Source organism: Fopius arisanus, unplaced genomic scaffold (genome assembly GCF_000806365.1).
Source record: "Fopius arisanus strain USDA-PBARC FA_bdor unplaced genomic scaffold, ASM80636v1 scaffold00020, whole genome shotgun sequence".
Lineage (NCBI taxonomy): Eukaryota > Metazoa > Arthropoda > Insecta > Hymenoptera > Braconidae > Fopius > Fopius arisanus.
This window is the reverse complement of record NW_011887759.1, coordinates 17,051-29,531: the sequence shown is the minus strand read 5'-3', so window position 1 is coordinate 29,531 and position 12,481 is coordinate 17,051. Positions and strand designations below refer to the sequence as shown.

Here is a 12,481-nt window from a genome sequence, read left to right as displayed (position 1 = left end):
GATTTTTCCGATAATTATTAGCTAGCGCTCTAGTTGTTGACAACCGCTACGGTGCTAGCTAACAATTATTGGAAAAAACGATTAATTTCCGGAGTAACTAGCAGTCCAAATTTCGGAGTAAATTATATTTTCCAGATAATCCATCCGGGCCTTAAATTTACGTCGTATTTTATATCTCCTCCCAAAACGGTAAGTACGATATTAAATTATTATTGAAGTAAATCAAGTAAACATCACTGACAAATTTGTGAAGATATTTTTAATAACTGTTAATTCGTTGAAACACAAATAATTAGCAGTCGGAGGCTTTGAAATCAGCTCGTCAAAAATTCCAGTCAGCTCAGAGTTATTAAAAGGGAAGCTGGAGGGATATTATTGAAAAGTTGTTGAGTCGATTAACGACAGATACCCCAGCGTTGCGTGTGGAGCCCTCCCTGTTATGGGGTCGGCTACTACGATGCCGCTGGGGTCACTCAAACCCCCAGAACTGAGCCTCTACTTTAGTCAATCCTCTTAGGTGCCTAACCTCACTTCTTCCTTTCCCTGGTATATTTATCTACTTTCATAAAATATAAAAATTAATTATCAAATTAGTTTATTACAATTGTTAGGGAATCGTTTGGGAATATTTAAGAAAAAATTCTCGTTGTTTGAAAGGAATCTTTATTCACAACTATTTAAATTGAAAAAAAAAAGGTATAATTGGCGGACGAACTTTAAAAAATCTCATACTCTGGCAAGTGTAGTGTGATGACTTCTCAATTATCTTTCAAAACATTGCAGCAAGAATGACACCAATCAAATGAGAAAATTAAATTAATACAATTGCAAGGTACCAGCCGGTGGGCTAAATTCCTGAATAAGATTATAATTAATGAATAAGATGATGGATTAAGAACTCAGGTACGATAACTTTACATTGCACAAATGCAAGTCCGCGATTCCACGATTTTTTCACTTCATTACGTCCAACAACGACGAAATACCGACGAAAGAAATCGAGCAAAAGCTTTGGATAAATTTGCTAACCAATGGGTGATGAGTCTACATCCGCCGATCGCTGGACCGATTAGACCCTAAGGTTTTTCAGCCAATTAGACAGTGCCCGTTGATAGCCAGCCGTCAATTGGCGTATCTCCCAACAAAACTCACAGTTAACAATTTTCCCATACTCATATGTATATGCAGACATCAAGAGAAATATAGTAGCAGCCATCTTATATTTTGTGTTGAAAAGAAAAACATTTATTTAAACCAAATGTTACGAATCGTGTCTGTGAAAACTGTTTGGGGCGACTAAATGTACTCGCTCAATGAAGCGTAACTCTTTCAATCCCCCACCTGGACCACTACATTAGCAAAGGTACCGTAGACAAGGTATTATTTCCCAATCATGATCCAGCGGTTGCGATGAAAAAAATAAAAATCCGAAGATTCACTCGTTTTCGTGCATTGCCGATGATAATGTATCACCCCCACCTCGTTAACACTCTAAAAAATCAACAACAAAGAGGATAAAATCATCATTCTGGGCATGAAAAACTCACACAACAGCGTGAAATTACTGTGAAAAAGTACATAAACGTTGTGGAATTGGCAGTGCGTGGGGTATCGACATGATTTTTTATCGCGAATAAAACGAAATAGAGAAGATTGGTGGGGGAGGTGGATCGGGGGAGGGGAGTGGGACTTGTCAAGTTTTGGCCCGCGGAAAAGTTATGCAATCAGCTGATCGCTTAACATCTACTGTCACTTGTCAAATAAATATCAAAAGACTAGTCTTGGTAATCGAGATATAACAAATGACAATTAAATCCAAACAAAATCATTGACATGCGATATGCGTGTCAGTAATTGATCGTAGATGCATCACCAGACCGTGCTGTTCTCCTTGTTTTAACTGATAAACAATAACGAAGAACGAATTTAGTAAGTTGAGCCTCTGGAAATTTTGCTAATTTATCAATAATCCAAATAACCCACCTTGCAATTATTACGATGAAGTTAGAAAAAGTAACGGAGAGAAATGAAAAATGTTTGAACAGGTGGATTGGTACGCAGGATATGAGCAGTTTGTCAAGCGCAATCTGACTCTGCTCCCACACCAGGAACCAGTGCAACAGCAGCCTCAAGTGCTGTCTCCTCCACAGCATACGGACATTATGACGTCCATGTTCGAGCAGCAAATAAAGAGTGAACCAATGGGATTTTATTCAGTGGCATCATCGAGATCAGACGGTTCGAATTCAATGGTCAATTTGTCAGACGATCGTGAGGATTTATCGCAGCAGGAGGAGCACATTCAGACGCAGCAAACGATGCATCAGCAGCAGCAAACACCCCAGCAGCAGCAGCAGCAGCAGCAGCAGCAGCAGCAACAGCAGCAGCAAGTGAACCCCCAAAATCAACAGACAGTACAAAACGTACCCCACAATGGACCAAGTCGTCAATCAACAGGCCAGCAGACAGTTAAAGAGGGCAGTCGATCAAAACCCCAACCCTGCAAAGTGTGTGGTAAAGTACTCTCTTCAGCCTCTTCGTATTATGTACACATGAAGTTACATTCTGGAAACAAGCCGTATCACTGCACAGTGTGCGAGGCTAGTTTTTGCAGAAAGCCATACCTCGAGGTGCACATGAGAACGCACACTGGTGAGCGTCCATTTCAGTGTGAATTATGCCTGAAAAGATTCACCCAGAAGAGTAGTCTAAATACTCACAAACGTGTACACACTGGTGAACGTCCTTACGCGTGTGACATATGTCAAAAGCGTTTTGCTGTTAAATCGTACGTGACAGCGCACCGCTGGAGTCACGTTGCTGAAAAACCCCTTGTTTGTGATCGATGCTCATTGACGTTTACATCGAAGAGCCAATTTGCCATCCACATTCGTACCCACACAGCATCAACAACTTATGAGTGTAATATATGTGGACGTACATTCGTACGTGATAGTTACTTGATACGCCATCAAAATCGTGTCCATCGTGATATGAATCAGAGTAATTCAAATCACAACCCATCAACACCACAGAGTACAGGTGGACAAACACCTGGTACTGGATTTGAGAGTCCTGTTTGTGATTTGCGTTACAACGAGGGGCCATCATCGTTGGATGGTCTTGGCGGTGGTAAAGGTGGTATTGCTGTTGAAATAGCGAGTTTAGGTAAACAGAATAGCCTACAGCTACCAGTGCCACTTTTGCATCCACAAACAACTAACTAGTGTTTAAACGGCAGTGAGAATCAGTCTCTGCCGTTACAACAATCGTCACCGCAGCTAGCTGTTTGTCAATCATCGGCATCATCACCATATACTATTAATTCACCGTTGCAGCAAGATCAAACAACTCCGCAGAGTGTTTATCAGCAGTCCCATGGCTCGTCTGGTTCACTCGACAGTCCAGAATCACGTTATTCACATTTGGAACAGGTGGATAATCATGATTCACATCAGCAGCATCAGGTTTATCATGAGCAACAACGTGGTATACCACCACCTGGGCTCCATCCAGCACTTTATCTGTACGCTCAGTACACTAATACGAGTCCTCCTATTACTTATCCCGAGTATATTCAACGCAACAACTAGGAGAAAAGTTTTTACATCCTCTTTGTTAACGTGGCATCATGTTTTTATGCTGGCACCTCTTTTTCTTTCAGTGGTTTTTTCATCGTTTTTATATTCGACTTGATTAATTGTGACGTTGCTAACGAATTTATCGAGTCTCTTTTCATTACAACTTTTCACCGGTGCGAAGGAAATTACCAATGCTAGCATAAAAACCCGTATTTCAATATCTCCACACGTTTCCAGATGTTTTTCTCTCGAAAGCACGACAAACATTGTTTTTGTTCTGTCTATCTTTGATTTGTTTTCTTGTACGAAATACATATTTACGAGTATGTATATTACGTGATCATCACACCCATATTTATGTTATATTTTTAAAGGAGTTTTTAGTCACTTGGATCTGTGATATAGATAGTAATTATTATCAGCAAAGTTTAAATATTGGTTTAACGATTTCGATATCAAACGGAGAAAAAAGGAGAAATTTTAAGCAAACAAAAAAAAAAATGAGAAAAAGTGAAAATAAAAAGCATAAAAAAATATATGAACAAAGTAATGTCATGGAGAGTGAACAAAATTAATCGTCTCTACTTGTGGTTTTTACCCTTTGTCCGGTAGCCACGTGGATATTATTACTAATTATGCCATAATGAAAAACGGAAATGAAGATAGAGGATATTTTCACGAGTGATAACATGATACTTTGATTCACATTTTCATCGCCATTCGTCATCAGAGAAGAAACATAATTTAGTCTGGATAATCAACTCTTACTAATGCTATTCATTATGATACTGCTCTTCTAGTACTAGCGATAGTACTGTTAATTATCATTAGCCACTCTACTAAAGGATGAAAAATCTAGTTAATCTGTAACTACTCTACTAACACTTATTAGGCTGATACTCTGTGACAAAAAGGAAATTTAAACTGGAGAATACTAAGAGGACACTATTAATGTCTTATCCGAGTGCCGTGCCATTCAGGCCCAGTCTAAATAGGCGTCATGATTTCTCGGGTACTTCAATCAAATTTCATATCTTGGGTAAAACCATTAATTGATACCCTTTTGAATTACGGAATCACATTTTATTATTTTAGTAAAGTTTACTCCTGTTATAATCGTGTGCATGGGGCTGTAGAGAAAATTGAAAAAATTAGAATTTGAATTCTTTATGAATTATCCTTTACAGATTTTGCAGCCGGAATTCTTAGGCAAAAAAAAAATGTGCGATGCTGTCCGTTTTCTTCATTACTCACCACAAAATTGAAGAAAAAAGACGTTCAAAAATCGTACCCAAGAGATATAAAGCAAATGTAATTGATGATACAAGTGGAGCTAGTCGATTTATTCCTTAAAATTTTGTCGCTGGATCGACCCGTTATCCTTCATTTTTTACTATGAACTTGCAAAAGGAAATTAAATCTTTCAGAAAAACCGTGAATTCTCATCGTCCTACGTGATCACTTCTTTACGGAGTTGAATAAATTTGAATTATAAATGCCAAAAACTTGTCTTGCCTGGCTGTAACGACTAAACGGAGAAATAGAGGAATTATTGAATGATTGATCGATTTGAGTCAACTCGAGAGATCATGACATGCATGTACACATTGATAATTTAATGCTTATTTGCATTGCGGTTAACAACTCATTAGTCTGGTCTGTACAGCTACCGACCAACAAATTGTATATATTTTTTTTTTTATAATTGCAATCTATCTTTAAGACGTGAATAATTTCTGTCGTGTCTTTTCATTTCTAGATATTTTCGTAATTGAAGGAATAAAACAAATACTGTTTGCGATATGCGCGCATATGCCTGGGACTTTCAATTCCATTTGATACCAAGTCATCGGGTAAGACTGATTATCATAACGAACTATTTTGATGAGTGGGAGGAGAGATGGAAAGATTCGAATGAGGGAATATTTATGTATAATGTTTTGATGGAGAATGGAGGAAAATCATTGCTCTTTATTATTATTGGCTAGTCATTGTGCAGCTCTATGAGATAAATATAATTACGAAGCTGTGATTTAAAGTCTCTGTGCATATGAACGCGTAATTCCTGCGTAGTCTATGAAATTCGCTTGTAGCCAGTGGCCGTAGAAATTTTATCTAAATTTCTAGCTGTTCAATTTTTTTTTTGTTTTTGAATAATATTGTTGGAATGAGTTTTTTGGGTTCACGTTTTTTTTTTTTCGTGTTTTATGTGTTGAACGAGAAGAACGAAACATGAGCAATTTTTTTATTACTCTCAGTTGTTTTGCGAATTTTTTCGATGGAGGATTGAACATGGCCCTGAAATTATGGGAAATTAGCGAAGGTCTTCCTCTTTGGAAGCTTTCGTTCGATCAAGATAAATAGTAAATTCATTACAATTCTTTCCGTAAATTAATACTTTTATTTTATTCGCTGGGGCTCATCCGAATGGTAATTCAGGGAAAATTAAAAGTGAAGGAAATTCATCTGGTACTCATAATTTCGGGATTTCAAATGGTGAACCATCAAAAAATAACGGAACAATACAACAGAGTGGATAGAAAATATATTTATTTTTAATCACCAGTGATGTAGTTAGGGAAATAGAATTCCTCTGCCATTTTATCGCTATCAATTATTTTGTTACTTCGAGGATTTTTTTTAGTTACCTCGAGAGCCAAGGTTGTACATAATTTCAAATGAAAATTATTAATGAGTGCAAAACAATGAAAAAACAGACCCACTATTGATCTGTAATGTAATGGATTGTGTTGTTTTCTCGTGAGAAACGAAGTGTTAATGTTTTTTAATGGCACTAAAATTCAATGGGATCAGTAGCAAAGACGTAAGAGTAACGATTTGTACCTCAATCGAGTTTTCGAGACTATCTCTGAATTGAAGAGAGATAACGAAATTTTTCTCAGAATGTTTTTTGTAGAGTGAAATGAGAGCTATGAAAAACATCTCAATAAAAATTTCAGTATCTCGGTTGGATTCAGAGAAATTCCTCAAAAATTGACCGATTATTTAAATCGACTGGCAATCCTTGACATCTTCGTTACTGAAACATAAACGCTTCTTTTTAACACCGCTAATGCGTAGTGAAGACAAAATCGCTGGGATATTCCAACATTTTCCTCATTCACCCCTGAATGATACTATGCACTTACGACAGTACAACCCCACAATTATTAAATAAACAAATAGTGAATTTTGAATTAACTGAATTCAACTGCGTGTGTAACACGAAAACCTCCAGATGTCCGCCGAAAAAAAATGTAATGAGATATTCAGCCGATGAAATCAAATGCTAACGAGCCAAAAGTAACGATGAATAATTCCATTTGATTATTTCAATCACCTCACTCGAAAAATCATAAAAAAACTTCATGAATCATCTCATTACATATGATTTTCATTTTTCAAAAAATTAAAAGAGAGATTCATGGAATAAGTTAAACCCAAGAACACAGAGCGAAACTAAAGAATAATAACCGATAAAACCAGAAAATATAAAAAAAAATAATACTAAAAATAATAAAAACCTAAAAACAATGTCCACGTCGCTCGACATTGCGCCTGTACCATTTTGCTTCGTTAGCAGAGTACGATGCCATTTATTTTTATAATACGTTTACGTAGGAATAGTTCTTATTTTTATATAGAAAGGTTTACCGTGCTACCGTAAGTCTTAGAAGGCCTGCGAATGGTAGATTACCTAGATGAAAAAAATAATGAAAAATGCAAGAGGCAAAAATAAGTAAAACCGATAATTACCAAGCCCCTTTAAATATTATGAATATTATCAACTCGTTTCCGCATACTCCAATTACTATATCTGAGATAAATTTTTACCAAACAGTGTCATTATCTGTTGATAGCGCCTCATCTAGTCTACTTGTATAAAAGCCACTTGTTTTTTTGTTCATTCATGTGAAAAATTAATGCGAGACAATAGTGCTGAATGCGGAGACGAGTGATTCTATTGAAATCCGTGTGCGTTCATGTTGACAGTTGAGATGTAGAAGAAAAAAATCCTCGAGAATTTTTTCATCTCTGAATGATGTAGACGTGCCGCACCGAGTTAAAAATTCATTTTTTTTCAAGTATCACAATCTCGTCAAGAAAGTGTTTTGTTGATAATTATGGAGTGATTATTTGTGCTAAGTACAAAGAAATCAAGAATTGCTATAATTTTCCATCGATTTCTCTACGAATTGTTTTGTAGTGAAGATGAAATTCGTAAATTCGTGAATAGAATACTAATAATTTAGATAGACCTGAAATGTATCCACGATTGTCCAGATATCACGTTCTTGGCACATGTAAATAATATTTTGATGAGAATGAATTTTCTGCTTGGTGCAGGGGCTGGTGATGAATCGTCTGAATGAATTGAAACACTTATTACGATTCATTACCACGCGGGAAACTATACATATATGTTAAATACTGATTTAACGCTATAGGCAGACTAATTTGTAGTAATGACGGATCTACACGGTTTACGCGCCGGATTAATGAATAAACCCGTAATGAATAAACAAGAGTAAAGATAAAAAACAATATATCCATAACCGACTTGAAAATATTAACGAAATGTTAAAGAAGTAAATGATGAACTCATAGCCATAAATGATGGATTTATCAGCTGTTCGCAGTGGCAGTGTAAATTCAGAGAGATATCTAAACTCGACGATTACATATATATTTAAAAGAATCATCAATGAAAGAAATGTAGAGAATAGATCACGCGAACATTAATGAATGTACCTATACAGAAAGACGCATGAGACACTTTTGTAATAGCAGTTTCAAACAAAGCAAATATATTATTAATAAAATAATGGTAATAAAATGAAAATAAGAAATGGACGCTTTGACACAGCTCTCACCGACATATCCTGGCTAACACATCCTTTTACGTACATACTGCATTACATTTTAGGGATAATACATGTTCTAATAGGGTTACTCTATGTGTGAACTATATCCCCTGAGTAAAGTGAAGGAAAGAGGAAAATTATATATATAAATATATATAAATATATGAGATTGAGGAAGTTATGCAATTATCACTTGTGAGGCAAGTATGTACTGTACATAGCTGTCATTTTCTGTGAGAAGTCCCTCTCCTCCCTCGAATCATATGAAATATACATGAAAATTTTCATCGTACTGCGACGAACATTAACCACTGTTGTAATAATTATGAATTATTATCAATTGCTACGAGAATGAAGATAAAACAGAATCAATAAGATAATGCTAACGTTTAATTTTAACTAGTGGATAAGCTTACCGTTTAGTGGAAGTAGAGCCTCACTTTCAGCACTGTTTTTTGAAAAATGAAAAATAAGGGAATGAAATCAATATTTTATCATCAAAATGAACAAAAAAAAATGAGTAAATAATTGGATTCTACCTCAATCCTGTAATGAAAAAAGTACAGTTATCATATTCCAATGGGAAGTACAGATTATAACGAGGATTTTTTTTTCGTGTTACTTACACTGAAGCGTCACATTAGCGATTATTTTCTGGCCTGCAGTGACAGCAAACTGTGATAATTTTAATGTCTTACATTAATGGTTTAAATTAAGACTCTGTTAGGGATGGATTTTAAAAGATATTTCTCATCAACTCTAGCTCGAGTTTCAGTTGAAATCTCTGGGCTGTTATATTTATCTTCCATGGAGCTTATTTCAATGATATTCTTTCAGTATACGTTGAATTGTGATGTTAGATTAAGGAATATGTTTTAATCCAAAGGTGATCGTGTGGGTTTTTTCGTTGGCGTCGCTGCAGCTCAGAGTGCTAGTGTGAGGTATTCAGAATTCATGGATTTATCTTTTTTCAATACCTCGCCTGAAAGGGATGGAATCATCATGTAGGGATGTATGAAACATTCAGAGACGATATCTCCACTAAAAGTTGAAATGAAAAGGAAAATAGGATGGTTCACATCTACCAGCAATAAAACTGTACATTGTGATTGATCGATCAAGCTACAATGTAGTTTGTCTCGAGATATCACCGATAGAAGAATAAACACTCGTGTATTAAAGTAGAATTATGGAACAAATAGAATACGATTGATACCCCAAATTTTTTCGTATGGAATTCATTTTGAATATTTATTACCCTTCTCCTACAGCTTTTGCACGATTCATACATTTTATTGAATTTTTAGTTTCAGGGGAAGATAGAAAGATAAAAAAATCTTACTCCATTTCTACATCAACGATGGCGTCCTCAACGATAATTTGCTCAGTGCAAATAGGTACTTGCATTATTGGCAGCGGATCTGGTGATTTTGTGTACAAATTACTGGCCGAATGCACCTTGAAATATTCACCCCCCATTTCTTCATATTCCTGTCGTGTTACTAAGTACTCTGAAAAACTGTCGCCTAATCCAAAATTCCTTGCTCCGTACCAAGCGTCCAGAGCTGGATTTTTGGCAATGGTAATTCGAAAACTCGTGCCAAACGGTCGAATTTCCCTCAATTCACGTTTCAAACGTTCGTGAAGCCCGGGTAATTTAGCTGGACCACCGGTTAAAAACACGTTATTCACGAGACGTGATTGCACGTCTTCTGGATACAGTTTCAATACAAAATCAATAGTCTCTGCTATGCCAGCCTCAACAGAACCAATCATTGCAGGTTGAAATATCAATTCGGGAGATCGGAGACGCTCTAGAGCTACATGAAGCTGATGGGTTTCTCCTGGAATGAGAGGAACGTTCGCTCCAGCTCCCTCGAACTCTGGATCATGCTGGCGAAGGACATCTTCCAGCTCCAACAGACGCTCTTGTTCCAGTTCTGAATCGGAGTCTCCACCTTCTCTGTTAATGACTTTGTAAACATCCCAGTCTTCATCCCGCATACCGAAATCATCATCACGTTTCTCCTTCTTCGCCAGTTGACTTATAATCCTCATCCTCTCCTGTGCTGCAGCAGTTCTTCGTTTCGCCATGTCTTGACGACGCTGACGCTTCGCCAATCTCTTCTCCAGAATCTCCTGCCTCTTCTTCCTGACCCCCGCAATCCACTCATCAAAATCCTGTGAGTCCTTCGGTTGAAGACTGGTTTTTATCTTGGGTTTTTCCTCAATTATAACGTTTTCTTCCTGCGAATTAGCAGCAACAATTTTCTGTTTAGTTTTCTCGATCTTCGCCTGAAGATTATTAATCATCTTAATTAATTCCGCCTCATTGGCTAAATTGTAGGATTTGAGGGCTCGCTCAAACTCCTCAGTGTCTCCTTCTTCCAGAAAATCCTGGATTGACAAGAATTGATTTAATTGCTCCTCGTCCTCAGCCAATCTCTCCTCTCTCTTCCTTGCATTGATCTCCATCAACCTCCTGGCCAGTTCTCGTTTCCTCTCCTTTTGCTGTTCAACTGTCAGTCCAGGTGTCGTGGTGGGTGCCACGTAGGGAAGCTGCACTCTCAACACATTGCTGTCATAATAATCAGGATCACCCCATTTTTTAATTTCCTCCTGGTATTCTAAAGCAATGCTCGAGTGCTCGTGAATCAATTCCTCAGCCCTGCTGGGAGTAATGGCATTCACATGAACTGGATATTTCAATTGCAATAATCTGTGCATGTACGAAGTTATATGAAACCCTCCGATATTAATCCTCCTTGCATGCTTGGAGTCGACTCTTCCATTCAACACTGGTATTATCTGAGTCGTGTGATACCCAAAGCTCACAATAAGCCCATCAGAAGGACAATTGTTATGCTTATACGATAATAAACAATCTACCCCGTAGGCTATCGATGGAACGTTGTAGCATTCGAATAACAGTTCAGCCATCAAATTCCTAGAATAATTAGGATTGAGAAAAGCCTCCGTCAGAATAATGGGATGATCGACGGATCCTTCAGTATCAATTCCCATATGAGTGAAGGTGTAATCAAATATTTGCTCTTGAGCTTCGAAATGAGTGACAACGTTCCTATCGAATTGTGTCTTTAGCTGAAAACGTACAGCCTCGATGTTTACAATGTCATTTCCAATTTGGAGCTCGCCGTCTTTTTTGCCCCGTTCTTTTCGGGGCTTTGCTATAAGATTTTTGAATATCAACTGAGGTTCCTTCTCCGTTGCCCAACCAACTCTAGAGCAATACGATCCTGCAGAATTATAAATTTATTCAGTTCTACTAGCTATTGTGAATTTTAGGGGCTAGTTGTCGTTGTTCTTACCATTGTCAATGACAAGTGGAGTTAATTCACTTTTAACTTTTTCAGAATACACGTGGACAATATCAGGTACAGCTTTCACGTCTTTTAACTCAAGAATATCCATTTTCAGATCTGATTCTTGATGGAAAATTCGAGAGGAGAGTGATCCGTCAGAATGGAAATGGAAACAGAACGGAAACTACTGGATACATTCCCAGGTCGACAGATGTTGATCCAGCGGATAGAGCTCGGTATTGTAGATATCCTCAGAACATTTATTACCATTTGAATTTTTTAGTGCAATGACGCATTGAGAGATGGCCGAATTATTCTTATTTCAAAAGTAATTAGAGACGCAAGTAATTTTTTTTAATTCAATTTTTTCTATCACATATTCTAGATTGGTCCCTCAGGTCACGTGAAATTTTTTTTTTTTAATTTCTTTTTTTTTCTAGCTTTTGAGATTTTTATTATTATCTATGGGGTGAATATACGTGAAATCAATCCTAAATTGATGAAAAAATTTGATTAAAAAAAAAATCACTTTCCCATTCCAAAAATACAAGATCGGCCCCTACGGACTTTTTCAAAAAATTTGTATCGCCGCTCTGAGGTTCTCTGAGTTCTCTTACGACTTCGGAGACCAATACTTGTGAAATTACCCGTCGGTTGATGAAAAAATTATATTGATAAAAGAATGATATTGCCTTTTCCGCCACAGCTCATA

General features: G+C 36.9%; 2 protein-coding genes across 2 annotated transcripts; one reads left to right on the top strand and one right to left on the bottom strand.

Annotated features, from left to right (window-relative positions):
• Positions 1-2,366: 2,366 nt before the first annotated feature.
• On the top strand, positions 2,367-9,668 carry LOC105264219 (transcription factor Sp2; the record flags this gene model as incomplete). The annotated part of the gene is given in 2 exon segments (XM_011300952.1): positions 2,367-5,264; positions 5,341-9,668. A coding segment is annotated over 1 exon segment (861 nt), but the record flags the coding sequence as incomplete, so codon positions are not given.
• Positions 9,669-9,683: 15 nt separating this feature from the next.
• On the bottom strand, positions 9,684-11,983 carry Arp5 (Actin-related protein 5). The gene is made up of 2 exons (XM_011300953.1): positions 11,776-11,983; positions 9,684-11,703 (listed from the first exon to the last, which is right to left on the bottom strand). Exons 1-2 carry the CDS (start codon positions 11,876-11,878, stop codon positions 9,785-9,787), a joined length of 2,022 nt encoding a protein of 673 aa, XP_011299255.1. The 5' UTR covers positions 11,879-11,983; the 3' UTR covers positions 9,684-9,784.
• Between the last annotated feature and the right edge of the window lie 498 nt (positions 11,984-12,481).

Coding starts and splice junctions, on each gene's coding strand:
- Arp5 (XM_011300953.1), bottom strand. CDS start 11,878: ATGGATATTCTTGAGTTAAAAGACGTGAAAGCTGTACCTGATATTGTC. Junction 11,704..11,775: donor TCCACTTGTCATTGACAATG/GTAAGAACAACG, acceptor ATAATTCTGCAG/GATCGTATTGCTCTAGAGTT.